At 41.6% G+C, this 21,574-nt stretch overlaps 1 protein-coding gene across 1 annotated transcript in view; it reads left to right on the top strand.

Moving 5' to 3' along the window:
• Positions 1 to 17,722, top strand: part of hs3st3b1a (heparan sulfate (glucosamine) 3-O-sulfotransferase 3B1a) — a 45,943-nt gene extending 28,221 nt beyond the window's left edge. The window contains exon 2 of the mRNA XM_034190838.1: positions 17,070 to 17,722. Within this exon, the coding sequence (XP_034046729.1) occupies positions 17,070 to 17,688 (619 nt within the window). The 3' untranslated portion in view covers positions 17,689 to 17,722. The remainder of the gene's footprint in view (positions 1 to 17,069) is intronic.
• The last annotated feature ends 3,852 nt before the right edge of the window (positions 17,723 to 21,574 follow it).

Here is a 21,574-nt window from a genome sequence, read left to right as displayed (position 1 = left end):
GCTTTCTGAGGTCCCAGATAGCTTTTCTGATTTCCTTTTCTAACTTTCAGAATTTAGTAAATTAGCATATGGTCCATTGATACTTATGTGTAGACACTAGTCCCTAGAGGCAACTATTTTTGGTTTCAAATCTGGGCAAATGCAGTCCCAGTAAATTCCGAATGTGACAAACAAGAAACAGGTGTTGTAAACAAGTCAATGCTGCTAAAAATACAAACTTGCAGAAACAAAGATACTATTCTGACATGATTTTGCACATAAGACTGACATGGTTTGCACATAAGACTGACATAGCATGTTTCAAGTACACACATATACGAGGTCTCTTAGAAAACTATCCGACCTTTTTATTTTTTTTTAAAAACTATATGGATTTGAATCATGTGCGCTTGCATCAGCCAAGCTTGAACCTTCGTGTGCATGCGTGAGTTTTTTCACGCCTGTCGGTTCCGTCATTCGCCTGTGGGCAGGCTTTGAGTGAGCACTGGTCCAGCCCCCTCGTCGGCTTTTCATTGTCAGGAAAATGGCTGAGCGACTGGAGCAGCGCTGAATCAAATTTTTCCAGAAACTGTGAGAGACAGCCAGGTGGACACCATTCAGAAGATTCAGACGGCTTTCGGTGAGGATACTCTGGGCGTCACACAGATTAAGGATCATTACAACCAGATTAAAGATGGCCCACAGCGGCACAGGGCGCGCCGCGCTCCGAGCAGCCATCGACAGGCTGAAAGGACCAGATCATTTCCAAAGTGAAGGCTGTGTTGATCCTGGACGTCGTCTGACTACCAGAGAAATTGCAGAAAATGTGGACATCAGCACTTTGTAATGAAAGACGTGCGGAGGAATTCGCGCGTCGGGACGGAGCCGCTCATGGTGCACAACAAAAAGCACGTCTGTGTTGGAAGTCTCACAGGACAAGTTGTGACCTGCCCAGCTGTTACACAATTTCTCGGATACTCACTCGACTGAAAAGCCACCGAAAGCCGTCTGAATCTTCCGAATGGTTTCCAACACAGACGTGCTTTTTGTTGTGTGCCATTAGCGGCTCCGTCCCGACGCGCAAATTCATCCGCACGTCTTTCATTACAAAATCTCCTGTAACAGTGGAATGTGCCGCAAAAGTGCTGATGTACACCTCTTCCACAATTTCTCTGGTAGCCAGATGACGTCCCGGATCAACACAGCCTTCACTTTGGAAATGATCTGGTCCTTTCAGCCTGTCAATGGCCGCTCGGAGCGTGGCGTGCCCTGCGCCACTGTGGGCCGTCTTTAATCTGGTTGTAATGATCCTTAATCTGTGTGACGCCCAGAGTATCTTCACCAAAAGCCATCTGAATCTTCCGAATGGTGTCCACCTGGCTGTCTCTCACAGTTTCTGGAAAAATTTGATTCAGCGCTGCTCCAATCGCTCAGCCATTTTCCTGACAATGAAAAGCCGACAAGGGGGCTGGACCAGTGCTCACTCAAAGCCTGCCCACAGGCGAATGACGTAACCAACAGGTGTGAGAAAACGCACGCATGCGCACGAAGGTTCAAGCTTGGCTGATGCAAGCGCACATGATTCAAATCCATATAGTTTTTTTTAAAAAGGTTGGATAGTTTTCTAACAGACCTCGTATGTCAGAAGGTGGGGGGGCATACCATATTCTGTACCCCTGGTTGAAAAGGTGGGGGAGACATGTCCCCCCTATCCCCCACCAAATTGCACCCATGGCAGCAGCAGATTACTACCACCTTATTTTGTGTTTTATATATATATATATATATATATAAACACCTCTGTCTTAATAAAACATACCTGTTGGTCCAATAAACAACTCCTTCTCAGAATTTGTTTGCATTAGTGTGAGGTTGACAGTTGCATGAGGGAGGCCAGAATGGCTTACACCACCTCCTGCTCCTCCTCCCAAAGCGGGCCTGTCTCCAACAGAAAGCCAGGTGGCCTTGAGTTCCTCATTTGACAGTAATAATGGTGGATGGAGCGGAAAATAACATTCTGCATACTATCATTGTTTCTTGGAATGCTGTTGAGCTCTTGGATGATGTTCAACTTCATAAGAAGGTCCTGAGTGCAAAGTGTGATGATGATGACTTTCACATTTGCGACAAGATGGTTTGGAGGAGTCTGAGAATGTTCTCCTTAACCATCTTTCCCCCTTTGATTTCAGTCTGTTAACTAGTCTCCTCTTATCTAATTATTCCCAGTGGTTGCATATTACCACCTCCCATCCTGTCCATGAGGAACCTTTCCTGCAGGAGCTGGACCTCAGGATGATGCTGTTTCTTTATTCACTTGTCACAAATACCGACGGCAATTTGAGGCTGTCGATCAGACCTCTGCACAATGCAAGGATTGTTGGTTTCTGCACTGTACTTGCTCATTGTTTTCATTGAGCCATGCTGCAGCAAACACACACAGCTACACACAGTAGCGCTGCAAATTCCTACCTTTGAACCTGCCAACTGATAACAGCAAATGCAAACAACGCCTGCTTTCAAACGCTATCTCCCCAGCAGCCAGTTTAAAGGATGCTCCTGACTGCACAGCAGACAAAACACAGGCAAATTACACAACGCACAACTCCGCCCGGCTTAATGTGCATCTGGAGGTACAGTACTGGAACATGTACTGCTGCTGCAGGAAAAAAAACACGGCAGCTAAATCTGATAGTGACCTGCACCGTGCACTTTCTGCAGTCATGGATGGATGCATTGCCAGTGGACAACACTATTTACAAATCGATACAATAAAATGACTTTTATTAGCAACCGGTAGGGTGATTGTTGTGACAATTGTTTTGGTGTTCTGGAAATTCCAATCTAGTCAGGTGTGTGATCTTTTTCTCATAAAATGACATTCAGTCTGTCACATGCATTTTTTTTTGTCTTGCAAAAGTGTTTGTACTTTGCACTGACTAGTAAAGTGATGGATTACCAGTACAGAACCCTGCAAACATGTTGTGATATGAGTCACTACTGCAAACCAGTAAATAAATTTCAGGGAGAGGTTTCTCTCAGATTTTGATCCTCTACTAAAGAAGCAGGATTTCAAGTATGAACTGTGGATTTGAGTGTATCTCAGGAAGGCAGGTGTCTGACTGCAGTATCTGAGAGAGGTTCGGGTGCTGGATAAACTGCATTTTTATTGGTCAACAGAGTTCAGCCAATCAGCTAGGGCAACATCATCTCAAATTATTGCACTTGAATTACATTGCAGTAGACGATTGGTTAAATTCTAACTTTGTTGAATAATCAAAAAAAAAAAAAAAGGAAAGTGCCATATCCAGCTATGGAATATGCTACACAGGTCCCGTAATTGTAGTAAAACAACCCAGTCTCATGACAGTTCATGGCGGCATTACGAAAAGTACATTAATCCATGGGTTCACGACGGGGGCATGAAAATGGGCTGCTTTTTGTGACGGGACACAAACTTTTTTGTGATGAGGGCCTGAAATGTTGGGTGATGGGGGTTTGGGGTCTGGGGGGGTTATGGTTAGGGATAGGGGAGGGTACACACTTGTGCTATGGTTAGACTTTGGAGAAGGGGAGAATTATAAATAGCAAAGTAAAAACACAGTGTCACGAAAAGCACCCGATTTTCGTCACAGGGCCACAAAAGAAAATGTGAGACTGGGCCGGGTACAACTCCCGTATTGTGCAAACTCGGATATTTTCAGCTCCTCCAGGTATCTTTATCCCTACCATATAGTATGATTCCCATTAGGTGGCAACAGGGGAGCATCTGCTGAAATATAAAATAGTTTGCACCATGCATCATGCTTAGTTATCATGTTACAGGGTAACATACGAGGTCTGTCAATAAAGCAACGGTCCTTTTAATTTTTTTCAAAAACTATATGGATTTCATTCATATGTTTTTACGTCAGACATGCTTGAACCCTCGTGCGCATGCGTGAGTTTTTCCACGCCTGTCGGTGACGTCATTCGCCTGTGAGCACTCCTTGTGGGAGGAGTCGTCCAGCCCCTCGTCGGAATTCCTTTGTCTGAGAAGTTGCTGAGAGACTGGCGCGTTGTTTGATCAAAATTTTTTCTAAACCTGTGAGACACATCGAAGTGGACACGGTTCGAAAAATTAAGCTGGTTTTCAGTGAAAGTTTTAACGGCTGATGAGAGATTTTGAGGTGATTCTGTCGCTTTAAGGACTTCCCACGGTGTGAGACGTCGCTCAGCGCTCTCAGCCGCCGTCGTCAGCCTGTTCAAGCTGAAAACCTCCACATTTCAGGCTCTATTGATCCAGGACGTCGTGAGAGAACAGAGAAGTTTCAGAAGAAGTCGGTTTCAGCATTTTATCCAGATATTCCACTGTTAAAGGAGATTTTTTTAATGAAAGACGTGCGGACGGGTCCGCGCGTCGGGACGCAGCCGACGCGGTGCGGCGGCACAGGAAAAAACACCTCCGTGTTGATAACCATTTGTAAAATCCAGGCGGCTTTTGATGGCTTTCAGTGGAGTGAGTATATGAGAAATTGTTTAACAGCAGGACATGTTCCAACTTGTCCTTAAGGCTTTCAACAGAGGTGTTTTTCCTGTGGCTGACGTCACCGACAGGCGTGGAAAAACTCACGCATGCGCATGAGGGTTCAAGCATGTCTGACGTAAAAACATATGAATGAAATCCATATAGTTTTTGAAAAAATAAAAAGGACCGTTACTTTATTGACAGCCCTCGTATGTCACATGTCACAGAATCTAATGGACATTGATTTTTTGTTATTACCTTTACTTTGGAGACCAAGCATTCAGCACAGTCAAAACTCTTCCATTTCTTAATCTTATTAGCACAACCAATAATTTGCATCACTTTTTACAAAAATTGGAGCAGTTTTAAATTTTGAACGCTGTACAAACTGAAACTGACCTTTGTCACCATTCTTGCTGTTTTTACCCCATAACTCCATAACATTTAGTCACAGATAGTCCAAACTATACCTTTTTGGAATCTTTGTGATCAGACAAATAATGTGGCATAGTATTCAATATGATTGGAGCATCTTTAAATTTTGACCCCTGTGTAATTCTTCAATTGACCTCTACTTGGCTGCCTATTGAAAATTTAGGTGGCTAACATGCTTTTACAAAAGAGTAATGATTGCTGAGTATTTGTGCCAAATTTGGTGTGTGTTTCACCATTTGAAAGATTCCTCTGCAAATATTCTGTTATCTGCTTCATGATCACACCAAAACAACCTTATGAGGTTTTCGTGGCAGTGGCTTCCCTGCATCACCATGTTGCGCGTCTGGATTTACACTTTCACAATAAAGGTCTTCTGCTGCCTTCACATTAAAATGCTTTTTTTATGTAGAGTTGGGAGGTGTGTTGTATCATTCATAGATTTGAACTTTTTGTGCTGTTGCTGCAGTAACACAGCTGCAGCCTGAAAAATCAAGTTGGCTATCTGCCGCCATGCTTAGCGGATGAGCACATTTCAGTCACACAGATAGTGTCTGCCAGTGTCTAATACTGAAAATAACCGCAGTATCTACTAAAAGCTAGGTTTGTACTGACGCTGATACATGCATCAACATCTAAGCCATCTGCAGGTTTTACTTTTATGAACTCAAAAAAAAAAAAGTGGAAAAATTCCCACTTCTGCAGATCAGAGTTCACCAGCTTTGTGATTTCAAGCTGCTTTTTTGCGCCGCTGATTGATCGATGGGGACGCGCTGAAACCTATCGGTTCCAGGCAACATTGTTTATTAAGCGGAACAAATTCTGAAAGCTTGCTACATCTGCCCCCCGAAGGCGAGCCTCTCACTTGCCGCTCAGTTGGAGATGCTCTCCCGTGCTGGCTCAGCTCAGATGAATAATGCATATATTCTCACACAGATTGTTTTGCTTGGGGACTAAGTGGCAAGGTTGACTGGTAGTAAGTTTGGTGTCCCTGGAGACCTGAAGAAAGACCTGCAGCTCTGTGCTCCAGAGTGTCCAAGAGATGCAGAAGATAATTGCAGGTTCTGTGATAGACTCGTTTGTTCCTCTCGTAGCTATTACCTTGATTAGGTTTGTGGGTTTTCTAGCAGATGCAAACGGTGGCTGAGGGAGAGAAAAGTGAAATAAATTTGTTGGACCTCAGGCCTTTAGAAAAGGGAGGAAAGAGAATGTAACCTGCTGAAATTGTATAAGAAAGAGAAGCCTTCGTGTGTTTCTGGCACTAATGAGGTATGGGTGATGTTTACTTTTCCCATAACCACTCAGGCTTTTCCCAGCGCTCCGTGCAGCAAAAGCCTTGCAGTGAGTGTCTCTTCACATACGTTTGTTAGATGAAAGCAGCAGCAGTGTGTGTGTGTGTTTGTGTGTGTGTGGAGAAGGATATGCAAGCTCTTTGTGCATGCAGCAACAGATGGCTGGAAATTATGGTAATGATTTTAATGACATGGCTTCAGTGTGTCCATGTTGCAGTGAGATCAACAGCTCACTATTAAAATGGTAAAATATTTATTAAATACTGCAAAATATTCTTCAGAATTATCGTCCCATGAACTTCAACATATTTAAAATAGACAAGCTCAATTGTAAGGTTTTTATATACAGTGCCTAGCAAAAGTATTCAGCCTCTTGGTATTTCACGCATTTTAATTTGTTTATGACATTTCAAATACAAGAAGTAAATCAGGCTTCTCAAAATAAAAATTTCTAAAATTATCTTCCTTAGACTCAAACTGAAAGTAAATCTCTACAACTTGATATGAATTAATTAAAAATATAAAAGCCAAGAAGATGGGTTGCATAAGTAATCAGCCCTTTTGGTATAATACCTGTAAATAATCAGTTTAATTGCCAGTTTTCGTCAGACAAGTCAGGGGATGGATACATGAACATTTCCAAGTCACTGAATATATCTTGGCCTTTATTTACATCAGTTATGAAGAAATACAAACAGTATGGCACAGTATGTTTGACAGTTCTCAAAAACTGAGTGACTGTGCAAGAAAGAGAAGAGTGAGGAAAGCCACCAAGACACCCAGAAGAAGTTATAGCCTTCTTCTTAGAGATTTACTTTCAGTTTGAGTTGAAGGAACTCACTTTGGATGGAGCAGCTCTCATTTCTAGAAATCTGGCCAATTTTATTAAACCCTCCAAACCGTGACTATCCAGGGTTGGGACCAGGAAGCAGAGTTGTAGTCTTACACACCTCTGCAGCTTCTCTCCCCCTGCCATCCCCCCAATACCCCATCCCCGTAGAGACGGTGCCTGCTCCCAGACCACCAACAACCAGTAAAAATCTATTTAAGCATAAAAATTCAAAAAGAAAAAATAATATAGCACCTTCAACAGCACCACAGACTAAAATAGTTAAATGTGGTCTATTAAACATTAGGTCTCTCTCTTCTAAGTCAATGTTAGTAAATGATATAATAATTGATCAACATGATTTATTCTGCCTTACAGAAACCTGGTTACAGCAGGATGAATATGTTAGTTTAAATGAGTCAACACCCCCGAGTCACACTAACAGAATGCTCGAAGCATGGGCCGAGGCGGAGGATTAGCAGCAATCTTCCACTCCAGCTTATTAATTAATCAAAAACCCAGACAGAGCTTTAATTCATTTGAAAGCTTGACTCTTAGTCTTGTCCATCCAAATTGTAAGTGCCAAAAACCAGTCTTATTTGTTGTTATCTATCGTCCACCTGGTCGTTACTGTGAGTTTCTCTGTGAATTTTCAGACCTTTTGTCTGACTTAGTGCTTAGCTCAGATAAGATAATTATAGTGGGTGATTTTAACATCCACATAGATGCTGAGAATGACAGCCTCAACATTGCATTTAATCTATTATTAGACTCAATTGGCTTCACTCAAAATGTAAATGAGTCCACCCACCACTTTAACCATACTTTAGATCTTGTTCTGACTTATGGTATGGAAATTGAAGACTTAACAGTATTCCCTGAAAACCCCTGTCTGTCTGATCATTTCTTAATAACATTTACATTTACTTTAATGGACTACTCAGCAGTGGGGAATAAGTTTCATTACAGTAGAAGTCTTTTGGAAAGCGCTGTAACTAGGTTTAAGGATATGATTCCTTCTTTGTTATGTTCTACAATGCCATATACCAACACAGTGCAGAGTAGCTACCTAAAGTCTGTAAGTGAGATAGATTATCTCGTCAATAGTTTTACATCCTCATTGAGCACAACTTTGGATGCTGTAGCTCCTCTGAAAAAGAGAGCCTTAAATTAGAAGTGCCTGACTCCGTGGTATAACGCACAAACTCGCAGCTTAAAGCAGATAACCCGTAAGTTGGAGAGGAAATGGTGTCTCACCAATTTAGAAGATCTTCACTTAGCCTGGAAAAAGAGTCTGTTGCTCTATAAAAAAGCCGTCCGTAAAGCTAGGACATCTTACTACTCATCACTAATTGAAGAAAATAAGAACAACCCCAGATTTCTTTTCAGCACTGTAGTCAGGCTGACAAAGAGTCAGAGCTCTATTGAGTTGAGTATTCCTTTAACTTTACCTAGTAATGACTTCATGACTTTCTTTGCTAATAAAATTTTAACTATTAGAGAAAAAATTACTCATAACCATCCCAAAGACATATCGTTATCTTTGGCTGCTTTCAGTAATGCTGGTATTTGGTTAGACTTTCTCTCCGATTGTTCTGTCTGAGTTATTTTCATTAGTTACTTCCTCCAAACCATCAACATGTCTATTAGACCCCATTCCTACCAGGCTGCTCAAGGAAGCCCTACCATCAGTGGTGGGCACAGATAACCAAAAAATTAACTTTGATAACAGATAATAAGATAACTGAAAAGTTATCTTTGATAAAGATAAACTGATAAGCCACCCAAAAATGTATCAGAAGTTACAGATAATCGATAACCGATAAATTCCGGTGTTGTCTATGGGACATTTGCAGTTACTAAAAAGCTGAAATTGATTTTTAACACGATCGCTTTTGAAAGCATCAAAAGCAGTAAAAGACCAAAAGAATAAGCAAGAATGTTTGACCATGCTGCCCCCTGCAGGAAGCAACACAGACAAATCCTGAGAGCACCCACGAAATCAACTCTTTACTAATCATAATCATTTTTCATCTTTCAACATCCTGCCCCTGCTGGAAGCTCTTGTTTACAACAGCGCTCCCACCACAGAAACACACTGAGAGCAGGCCAGCTCCCTATCAATTTCAACACTGCGGTCAGGCGGAGGTCTTGAAAAATAAAGTCATACTAACTTGTGGTTTTTTGAAAATACTGATAGAATAACTCCATTAATGTCAATTCTGTCATTTGTACAAAGTTAAAATATAACATATATCTTTTAATGTTGAAATAAGGCACTAATTCTGAGGTTTTGTAACAAACACAGACTGCAAAGCATTCTGGGTAAAAGTGCTAAACAGTGATTGGTTCAGTAATCCATTACGTAAACCAACACATTAATGTGACGTGTGTCGTGTGTTGGTTTAAAGATAAATGTGCTTTTGTAAATATTCCATTTTTATTTGTAAAAACAGGCATTTTTACGGAGCCCTGGAAGTGTCATCGCAATTGCATGTTTTAAAACTTTTATGATGTTGTAAAACGTGCACTCAATATTAGTAAGTAAGTAAGTAAATTTATTTATATAGTGCCTTTCACAGACATAAGGCCATGTACACACGTTGTCATGTATTTGTAAAACCAAATATCTTACCCTTTCAGTTTGGGGAAAAAACTTCATGCACACCACGTTGTTTAAAAAAAAAATCCATCCACATCAAACCGTATAAATGTGTTGTAATTAGTCTGCCAAACCTTTGAGTGGCGGTACTGATTAAAATTCTATCCAATCAGGAGCCTTATTCTCTTGTCACTTCCACAAAAACTAAAAACATGGCGCCAACCTCGTTCGTGTGGACCGATAAGGAGTCGGAATTACTTCTAACCGTAGTTTTAGAATACAAAGTTAACATATATGCACACAAAAAGCGCCTGGACAATGAACAATACCAACACTTTGAGAGCAGCCATGTACCCAGACGTTTAATACTGCCATGAACACTCCTGGCCAGTAGATGGCAGTAGCGGCCTTGAAAAAAAGTCAAACAAAATTCCAGATAATCCGTGTCTGCTACATTTAAGATGCGTGGAATTTAACAAACGCAAATACACTAACGTCTATAAACCCAGAGAATATATTCACGAGAGTTTTAGGCACTAGAGTTTAATGCTGTTATCTGTGGACCCCAAACAGAGTGTCTGAAATGCATTTGTCCTGTCGTGAACGTCTGAGATTACCTTATGCTACCCATAATGCATTGCTGCCTGGCACAGCATGTACTCACAAAACCTTAAAAATTAGCACATTACTTTAAAACGAAAACATATATCTGATATTTTCACTTTATAAACTTCAGACATGACAATAATTTTAAATAACTTGTCTAAAATGAGTGGTTAAAATTTGAACCATAAGTTAAACATGTATGCCTCTGGATGACTTGGTGACACAAAAATATAAACGCAACACTTTTGGTTTTGCTCCCATTTTGTATGAGATGAACTCAAAGACCTAAAACTTTTTCCACATATACAATATCACCATTTCTCTCAAATATTGTTCACAAACCACTCTAAATCTGTGATAGTGAGCAATTCTCCTTTGTTGAGATAATCCATCCCACCTCACAGGTGTGCCATATCAAGATGCTGATTAGACACCATGATTAGTGCACAGGTGTGCCTTAGACTGCCCACAATAAAAGGCCACTCTGAAAGGTGCAGTTTTATCACACAGCACAATGCCACAGATGTCGCAAGCTTTGAAGGAGCGTGCAATTGGCATGCTGACAGCAGGAATGTCAACCAGAACTGTTGCTCGTGTATTGAATGTTCATTTCTCTACCATAAGCCGTCTCCAAAGGCGTTTCAGAGAATTTGGCAGTACATCCAACCAGCCTCACAACCGCAGACCACGTGTAACCACACCAGCCCAGGACCTCCACATCCAGCATGTTCACCTCCAAGATCGTCTGAGACCAGCCACTCGCACAGCTGCTGAAACAATCGGTTTGCATAACCAAAGAATTTCTGCACAAACTGTCAGAAACTGTCTCAGGGAAGCTCATCTGCATGCTCGTCGTCCTCATCGGGGTCTCGACCCGACTGCAGTTCGTCGTCGTAACCGATTTGAGTGGGCAAATGCTCACATTTGCTGCCGTTTGGCACGTTGGAGAGGTGTTCTCTTCACGGATGATGCGAAGGAGATGTGTTGCACTGCATGAGGCAAATGGTGGTCACACCAGATACTGACTGGTATCCCCCCCAATAAAACAAAACTGCACCTTTCAGAGTGGCCTTTTATTGTGGGCAGTCTAAGGCACACCTGTGCACTAATCATGGTGTCTAATCAGCATCTTGGTATGGCACACATGTGAGGTGGGATGGATTATCTCAGCAAAGGAGAAGTGCTCACTATTACAGATTTAGACTGGTTTGTGCACAGTATTTGAGGGAAATGGTGATATTGTGTATGTGGAAAAAGTTTTAGATCGTTGAGTTAATCTCATACAAAATGGGAGCAAAACCAAAAGTGTTGCGTTTATATTTTTGTTGAGTATATTAGTATGGTATTAATGGAAATTACTCTTTTTTTGGTCACCAGTTCTCCTTTGCTTACAGACGATAGAGTGGTTTCTGTTTGCAGAGAATAGAACAACATGCCTATTAGGAAACTTTTAACAGGTAGGTCTCAACAGCTTTAACAGTTTTAAAAATGTTTTTCACTGTTCAGGTTAGTTTAGTACGTTATCGTTCTAAAAGTTATCGGACGTAATTCATTGGAAGATAATTAGTCCGATGATGGTTTTTAAATTTATCTAAAAAGATAATCCGATAATGAAAACATTATCTTCGAAAATTATCTGTTATCGGATTATCGGAAGTGTGCCCACCACTGCCTACCATTAATTAATGCTTCGATCTTAAATATGATCAATCTATCTTTATTAGTTGGCTATGTACCACAGGCTTTTAAGGTGGCAGTAATTAAACCATTACTTAAAAAGCCATCACTTGACCCAGCTATCTTAGCTAATTATAGGCCAATCTTCAACCTTCCTTTTCTCTCAAAAATTCTTGAAAGGGTAGTTGTAAAACAGCTAACTGATCATCTGCAGAGGAATGGTCTATTTGAAGAGTTTCAGTCAGGTTTTAGAATTCATCATAGTACAGAAACAGCATTAGTGAAGGTTACAAATGATCTTCTTATGGCCTCAGACAGTGGACTCATCTCTGTGCTTGTCCTGTTAGAACTCAGTGCTGCTTTTGACACTGTTGACCATAAAATTTTATTACAGAGATTAGAGCATGCCATAGATATTAAAGGCACTGCGCTGCGGTGGTTTGAATCATATTTATCTAATAGATTACAATTTGTTCATGTAAATGGGGAGTCTTCTTCACAGACTAAGGTTAATTATGGAGTTCCACAAGGTTCTGTGCTAGGACCAATTTTATTCACTTTATACATGCTTCCCTTAGGCAGCATTATTAGAAAGCATTGCTTAAATTTTCATTGTTACGCAGATGATACCCAGCTTTATCTATCCATGAAGTCAGAGGACACACACCAATTAGTTAAACTGCAGGAATGTCTTACAGACATAAAAACATGGATGCCCTCTAATTTCCTGCTTTTAAATTCAGATAAAACTGAAGTTATTGTACTTGGCCCCACAAATCTTAGAAACATGGTGTCTAACCAAATCCTTACTCTGGATGGCATTACCCTGACCTCTAGTAATACTGTGAGAAATCTTGGAGTCATTTTTGATCAGGATATGTCCTTCAATGCGCATATTAAGCAAATATGTAGGACTGCTTTTTTGCATTTCAAATCAAAATCAAATCAATTTTATTTATATAGCGCCAAATCACAACAAACAGTTGCCCCAAGGCGCTTTATATTGTAAGGCAAAGCCATACAATAATTACGGAAAAACCCCAACGGTCAAAACGACCCCCTGTGAGCAAGCACTTGGCAACAGTGGGAAGGAAAAAATCCCTTTTAACAGGAAGAAGCCTCCAGCAGAAACAGGCTCAGGGAGGGGCAGTCTTCTGCTGGGACTGGTTGGGGCTGAGGGAGAGAACCAGGAAAAAGACATGCTATGGAGGGGAGCAGAGATCAATCACTAATGATTAAATGCAGAGTGGCGCATACAGAGCAAAAAGAGAAAGAAACACTCATGTGCATCATGGGAACCCCCCCCCCCCCCCAGCAGTCTAAGTCTATAGCAGCATAACTAAGGGATGGTTCAGGGTCACCTGATCCAGCCCTAACTATAAGCTTTAGCGAAAAGGAAAGTTTTAAGCCTAATCTTAAAAGTAGATAGGGTGTCTGTCTCCCTGATCCGAATTGGGAGCTGGTTCCAGAGGAGAGGAGCCTGAAAGCTGAAGGCTCTGCCTCCCATTCTACTCTTACAAACCCTACGAACTACAAGTAAGCCTGCAGTCTGAGAGCGAAGCACTCTATTCGGGTGATATGGTACTATGAGGTCCCTAAGATAAGATGGGACCTGATTATTCAAAACCTTATAAGTAAGAAGAAGAATTTTAAATTCTATTCTAGAATTAACAGGAAGCCAATGAAGAGAGGCCAATATGGGTGAAATATGCTCTCTCCTTCTAGTCCCTGTCAGTACTCTAGCTGCAGCATTTTGAATTAACTGAAGGCTTTTCAGGGAACTTTTAGGACAACCTGATAATAATGAATTACAATAGTCCAGCCTAGAGGAAATAAATGCATGAATTAGTTTTTCAGCATCAGTCTGAGACAAGACCTTTCTAATTTTAGAGATATTGCGTAAATGCAAAAAAGCAGTCCTACATATTTGTTTAATATGCGCATTGAATGACATATCCTGATCAAAAATGACTCCAAGATTTCTCACAGTATTACTAGAGGTCAGGGTAATGCCATCCAGAGTAAGGATCTGGTTAGACACCATGTTTCTAAGATTTGTGGGGCCAAGTACAATAACTTCAAATTAGAGGTCATCCATGTCTTTATGTCTGTAAGACAATCCTGCAGTTTAGCTAATTGGTGTGTGTCCTCTGGCTTCATGGATAGATAAAGCTGGGTATCATCTGCGTAACAATGAAAATTTAAGCAATGCTGTCTAATAATACTGCCTAAGGGAAGCATGTATAAAGTGAATAAAATTGGTCCTAGCACAGAAGCTTGTGGAACTCCATAATTAACCTTAGTCTGTGAAGAAGATTACCCATTTACATGAACAAATTGTAACCTATTAGATAAATATGATTCAAACCACTGCAGCATTTGCGCAATATCTCTAAAATTAGAAAGGTCTTGTCTCAGAGTGATGCTGAAAAACTAATTCATGCATTTATTTCCTCTAGGCTGGACTACTGTAATTCATTATTATCAGGTTGTCCTAAAAGTTCCCTGAAAAGCCTTCAGTTAATTCAAAATGCTGCAGCTAGAGTACTGACGGGGACTAGAAGGAGAGAGCATATTTCACCCATACTGGCCTCTCTTCATTGGCTTCCTGTTAATTCTAGAATTTAAAATTCTTCTTCTTACTTATAAGGTTTTGAATAATCAGGTCCCATCTTATCTTAGGGACCTCATAGTACCATAATCACCCCAATAGAGCGCTTCGCTCTCAGACTGCAGGCTTACTGCAGCCTGAATACCAAGGGACTGAATACTTTTGCAAGCCACTGTAGCATACTGTGGCACCTGATGCTGTTTCTAGGGGTGAAACAGAGCAGACAAACCCTTGTTTTGTTGGAAAAATAAACATTTGCCATAAAGAAAATAAGGGTTTATATTGGACTTATGTATTTTTTCTTGCAAAATACCTGGATGTGGGTAGTTTTTGCAACAAATAGGTACTTTTACACCACAAAGCTCTTTATTGCTCATTTTGATCATTTTGATTTGGTGTGCCTCCTGCTTTTCTTAGTTTAATTTTATGCAGAAATACTCAAGTAACTCAAGGTCACTCAGTTAAATCAGAAATTAATATCCTAAAAAAGAGAGCCTAACTTTGATGTCAGAATAGGTGAAAGTGGACAATCGGGTACAATGTGCAGTAATCTGGACCAAACGCTCTTAAACAAAAGAATCCTTTTAAGCTGAAAGCATGTCACTGTCTTCATCAGAAAACATTTGGGAGAGTTTAACAGAGAAATTTTAGCTTTTTTTAAAAAAATGTGGGGACAACATGCAGTAAGAAGAAGCACCGTTTTGTGGACATATACTGTCGCACACGCCCCCACCCCATTAAATACAAAACAGTATAATTGGAACTGTACATAACTGGGTGCAATTTGGAATAATTAGTTAATTGTATTCTTATAAAATGCACTCAACAAAAATATAAATGTAACACTTTTGGTTTTGCTCCCATTTTGTATGAGATGAACTCAAAGACCTAAAACTTTTTCCACATACACAATATCACCATTTCCCTCAAATATTGTTCACAAACCAGTCTAAATCTGTGATAGTGAGCACTTTCCTTTGCTGAGATAATCCATCCCACCTCACAGGTGTGCCATATCAAGATGCTGATTAGACACCATGATTAGTGCACAGGTGTGCCTTAGACTGCCCACAATAAAAGGCCACTCTGAAAGGTGCAGTTTTGTTTTACTGGTGGGGGGGATACCAGTCAGTATCTGGTGTGACCACCATTTGCCTCATGCAGTGCAACACATCTCCTTCGCATAGAGTTGATCAGGTTGTCAATTGTGGCCTGTGGAATGTTGGTCCACTCCTTTTCAATGGCTGTGCGAAGTTGCTGGATATTGGCAGGAACTGGTACACGCTGTCGTATACGCCGGTCCAGAGCATCCCAAAAACATGCTCAATGGGTGACATGTTCGGTGAGTATGCCGGCCATGCAAGAAATGGGACATTTTCAGCTTCCAAGAATTGTGTACAGATCCTTGCAACATGGAGCCGTGCATTATCCTGCTGCAACATGAGGTGATGTTCTTGGATGTATGGCACAACAATGGGCCTCAGGATCTCGTCACGGTATCTCTGTGTCAAAATGCCATCAATAAAATGCACCTGTGTTCTTCGTCCATAACAGACGCCTGCCCATACCATAACCCCACTGCCACCATGGGCCACTCGATCCACAACATTGACATCAGAAAACCGCTCACCCACACGACGCCACACACACTGTCTGCCATCTGCCCTGAACAGTGTGAACCGGGATTCATCCGTGAAGAGAACACCTCTCCAACGTGCCAAACGCCAGCGAATGTGAGCATTTGCCCACTCAAGTCGGTTACGACGACGAACTGGAGTCAGGTCGAGACCCCGATGAGGACGACGAGCATGCAGATGAGCTTCCCTGAGACGGTTTCTGACAGTTTGTGCAGAAATTCTTTGGTTATGCAAACCGATTGTTTCAGCAGCTGTCCGAGTGGCTGGTCCCAGACGATCTTGGAGGTGAACATGCTGGATGTGGAGGTCCTGGGCTGGTGTGGTTACACGTGGTCTGAGGTTGTGAGGCTGGTTGGATGTACTGCCAAATTCTCTGAAACGCCTTTGGAGACGGCTTATGGTAGAGAAATGAACATTCAATACATGAGCAACAGCTCTGGTTGACATTCATGCTGTCACCATGCCAATTGCACGCTCCCTCAAATCTTGCGACATCTGTAGCATTGTGCTGTGTGATAAAACTGCACCTTTCAGAGTGGCCTTTTATTGTGGGCAGTCTAAGGCACACCTGTGCACTAATCATGGCGTCTAATCAGCATCTTGATATGGCACACCTGTGAGGTGGGATGGATTATCTCAGCAAAGGAGAAGTGCTCACTATCACAGATTAAGACTGGTTTGTGAACAATATTTGAAGGAAATGGTGATATTGTGTATGTGGAAAAAGTTTTAGATCTTTGAGTTCATCTCATACAAAATGGGAGCAAAACCAAAAGTGTTGCGTTTCCCTCTCATAGAGGGACCAGAAAACCCTTGACCAACAGAAAACAAGTGGAAAGTACCCATAGGTGGAATATGGAACTGTGGAACTGTAAATAACCATGTTTGTGTCCTCTGCAGAGAATTGATGCCCAAATCATTGGAAGGGCAGATGACCATGGAGAAAACCCCCAGCTACTACATCACCAAAGAGGTCCCTGCTCGAATCTACGCCATGTCTAAAGACACAAAGCTGATTGTAGTCGTCCGCAATCCCGTCACAAGAGCCATCTCAGACTACACACAGACACGCTCCAAGAAGCCTGACATTCCATCATTTCAGAGTCTAACCTTTAAGAATGTGACGGCTGGTCTGATCGACACCGCATGGAGTGCTGTTCAAATTGGCATGTATGCCAAACACCTTGAGCGCTGGCTCCAGTACTTCCCTATGGAGCAGCTGCTGTTTGTTAGTGGAGAGCGTCTGATTAGTGACCCTGCAGGTGAGATGGCTCGCGTACAGGACTTTCTTGGGCTCAGCAGGGTGATCACAGAGAATTACTTCCACTTCAACCCGGCAAAAGGATTCCCCTGCCTTAAGAGACCGGAGGGGAACAACAAGCCACACTGTCTTGGTAAAACCAAAGGAAGGACCCATCCTAATATTGACCCAGAGGTGGTGCAGAGACTAAGAGACTTTTATAAACCCTTTAACAACAAGTTTTACCAGATGACTGGTCATGACTTTGGCTGGGACTGAGAGGCAAAACTATCATAGACTAATGCTAGCCCTTTTTAAAAAAGATCATTTTGAAGATACTGTTATATGGCGTATGTATGTATGTATGTATATGGTGGATGTGTACAAAGTTCAGAAATCTATTTTATAATAATTTATTGCTATGGTATTAACCCACTAAAAAGCCTAACCAGGTTTATTCATGATCTGCTACTCACTTTATGCTTGAGTTTTAGTTCTCATTGAGGGCCTGAACAATTTTTTTCTGAAAGCACAATATCTTTACGGGTATCAAGTATGGCCAGTATCGTTTTTGGTTACCACAACATGTTATTTTTGTGCTTAACCAAATTTCCAAGTTTTATTTCCAAATGCTGCTTTTGTTCACCTTGAGCTGAATGAACCCCAACTTTACAAACAACTGTAATACACCCTTAACATGTGCTTGACCCTCGGAGGTCTGTGGACCCTCTTAGTCAGGTCGATACATGCCTCAGCTGATCTAGTGGCACTTGCCAGGTGGATCAATACAGTAATAGCTCCTCATCATGTCAATTAGATGTGAGTGATGGCACTGCCTTGATCTCTGGAGTACGGCAATAAAACATAGATCCATCATGGGCTTCGTGGTTGACCCTTGAGCCAACTTTAATATAATATATTATATTATAAGCTAATATAATATCATGAATTTCCACAGATCTGCTGTTTTTACAATGGAAAGCTAATTACTGCCCAATAAAGAGTATTGCCACCATACCTGTGAGGTGTCATTACCAATTTTCTGTAATGCCTCAACAAATCTCATTTATTGCTCTTTCTGAACACAATATGACAGATAAACTTCAATCATATGCATTAAACTCAGTATTAAACTTGCTCTTCTCCCCTCCACCACCATTTTTGTACCTTTTTCTTTTCACTGTGATTTTTTTAGACATTGTGTTCCTGGTGCTCTTCCTTATGTTTGATACAGCAGCAAATAAAGTGATACCCAAATAAAAGCAAAGATTTCTTACACACTGCAGTTTCACGAATTAAACATTTGTAATCAACCAAATTTGGACTATAATTTCTCATTTGTGGTTGAGTTTTAATCAACCTTTAATTTTCACAAATGTTGTGAAAATGATTTAACCATGTTGCTGTGGAGGCACTACATATTTTGCTGTATGCATTACTTTACAAAAAAGAAAACGAAAGATTTGAAAAGTGCAGTCCTGTCACTTTTTATGAAGTAACAAATAAATATTTTTTACCAAAATGAAACAACACTGTACCCGTTGTCAATTCTATCTTGTGTTTCTACTTTCTTCAGAAAAATTACAGCTCTATATTTTAAAATATAATGGTTGTCCATGCTCCCTTTTTTGTGTTTGGGGTCGTCACAGCGGATACAACCAGATCCGCATTGATATTTGGCACAGGTTTTATGCCGGATGCCCTTCCTGATGCAACTCCAGTGTTACCTGGAGAAACACACACGGCCGCTGGTGTTCCAAAGAGGTCTCCCATCCAAGTACTAACCAGATCCCGCACTGCTTAGCTTCTGAGATCTGACGGGATCAGGCTGACACAGAGCAGACCGGTTGCCTAATGCAATGCTAAAATACCCTTGGCCGTATGATGTCACAGAATACGAGGTCTGTTAGAAAACTATCCAACCTTTTTATTTTTTGCAAAAACCACATGGATTTGAATCACCTGTGATTGCATCAGCCAAGCTTGAACCTTCGTGCACATGTGTGAGTTTTTTCACACCTGTTGGTTGCGTCATTCGCCTGTGAGCACACTTTGAGTGAACACTGGTCCACCCCCCTCGTTGGATTTTCATTGTGAGGAAAATGTCTCAATGGCTGGAGCAGCAATGCATCAAATTTTTCCAGAAACTGTGAGATACAGCCAGGTGGACACCATTTGGAAAATTCAGATGGCTTTCAGGGATGATTTTATGGGCATCACACAGATTAAGGAGTGGTACAGCCGGTTTAACAAAGGCTCACAATGGCGGAGGGCGCGCCGCGCTCCGAGCGGCGATCGACAGGCTGAAACGACCAGATCATTTCCAAACTCAATGCTGTGTTGATCCGGGACATCGTCTGACTACCAGAGAAATGGCAGAAAAGGTGGACATAGCACTTTTCTGGCACATTCCACTGTTAAAGGAGATTTTGTCATGAAAACAGGAGCGGAGGAATTCGCCACGGAGCCGCTAATGGCGCGGTGACATGGCCAGATCTTTGACAATTTCTTGGATACTCACTCGACTGAAAAGCCACCCAAAGCCGTCTGAATCTTCCGAATGGTGGAAGAGCTGGGCATGTCCCGCGAGACTTCCAACACGGAGGTGCTTTTTGTTCTGTGCCATTACGAGGCTCCATCCTGACGCGCGAATTCCGCCACACGTCTTTCATTACAAAATCTCCTGTAACAGTGGAATGTGCCGAAAAAGTGCTATGTCCACCTCTCTTGCCATTTCTCTGGTAGTCAGACGACGTCACGGATCAACACAGCATTCACTGTGGAAATGATCTGGTGGTTTCAGCCTGTCGATGGCCGCTCGAAGCGCGGCGCGCCCTCAGCCACTGTGGGCCGTCTTTAATCCGGTTGTAATGCTCCTTAATCTTTGTGATGCCCATAAGACCTTCACCGAAAGCCATCTGAAGTTTCCGAATGGTTTCCACCTGGCTGTCTCTCACAGTTTCTGAAAAAAGTTTGATGCAGCAAAGCGGCAGTCGCTCGGCCATTTTCGTCACAATGAAAATCTGCCGAGGGGGCTGGACCACTACTCCCACAAAGCGTGCTCACAGGCAAATGACGCAACCGACAGGCGTGAAAAAACTCACGCATGCGCACGAAGGTTCAAGCTTGGCTGATGCAATCACACGTGATTCAAATCCATATGGTTTTTGCAAAAAATAAAAAGGTCGGATAGTTTTCTAACAGACCTCGTATACTCAATCAGTCAATCAATCATAAACAATGTTTTATTAACCTTTAAACAGCATCTGCAGGAGGGCATGCGTGTGTGCATACATGAGCTTTTGAAAAGACCGGAAGTTACCTTTGACGCGTGTCATGCACCTGCACGCTGACATTCGAGAGATGTCTTTTAAATCCTTCCAGAGGTGTTATCAAGTTACAAAAAAAAAAACAATGTTTTCAGGTATGAAATTGCTTATTTCTCACTAGCTTTTACATATTATATGAGAAACATATTACATTTATACAGAAACACAGGGGTTTTTCCACCATGTTGGATTAGCAGCCAGAGAGAGACCAGCCAGTGATGTCATGGTACCTCTCTATTCCAATTGGCTGTCACTATGTCATTCCCAAAATCTTGACACCCCCACCCCCCAGAAAAAAAAGAAGCAGATTTGCATGATTCATGCTGTCAGCCGTGTGAGCATAACAATAGGAAACAGAATGTGACCTTTTGACCTCTTAAAATAGGTCAAGGTTAGCCATCTTTGAACTTGTCCAAGGTCTGTGCCCAAGAATGTTCCCTGTGAATTTCAAGACCCTGGCAGTAACAGGACTGGACTTATGCTGAGCACAGACAGATGGGCAGACAGACAGACAGAGGGATGGATGATGCAAAGTCTTGGCAATACTCGATGGCCACGTTTTGGCCTCAGGTTAAAAAAAAAATCAACCCAATCTCATGCCACTCTGTGATGGCATCACGAAAAGTAAAGGGTTTGTGATGCCGTCATGAAAAATGCCACGTTTTAGTGCTTTTTTAACAGACCAGGAATTTTTCAACACAGTATTTCTAAACATCCTGTCAGGATTTCCCTCAGAGCCTTATTTTAACGGTTTTACCAGTGTCATGTGTTAGTTTCTCCACTAGATGGTGCCCCCAGTTTTGTTTCACACCTGGATCAGATGAGTGACTGATTAT

Source organism: Thalassophryne amazonica, chromosome 16, assembly GCF_902500255.1.
Source record: "Thalassophryne amazonica chromosome 16, fThaAma1.1, whole genome shotgun sequence".
NCBI lineage: Eukaryota > Metazoa > Chordata > Actinopteri > Batrachoidiformes > Batrachoididae > Thalassophryne > Thalassophryne amazonica.
This window is presented reverse-complemented; position numbering and strand designations above follow the sequence as displayed.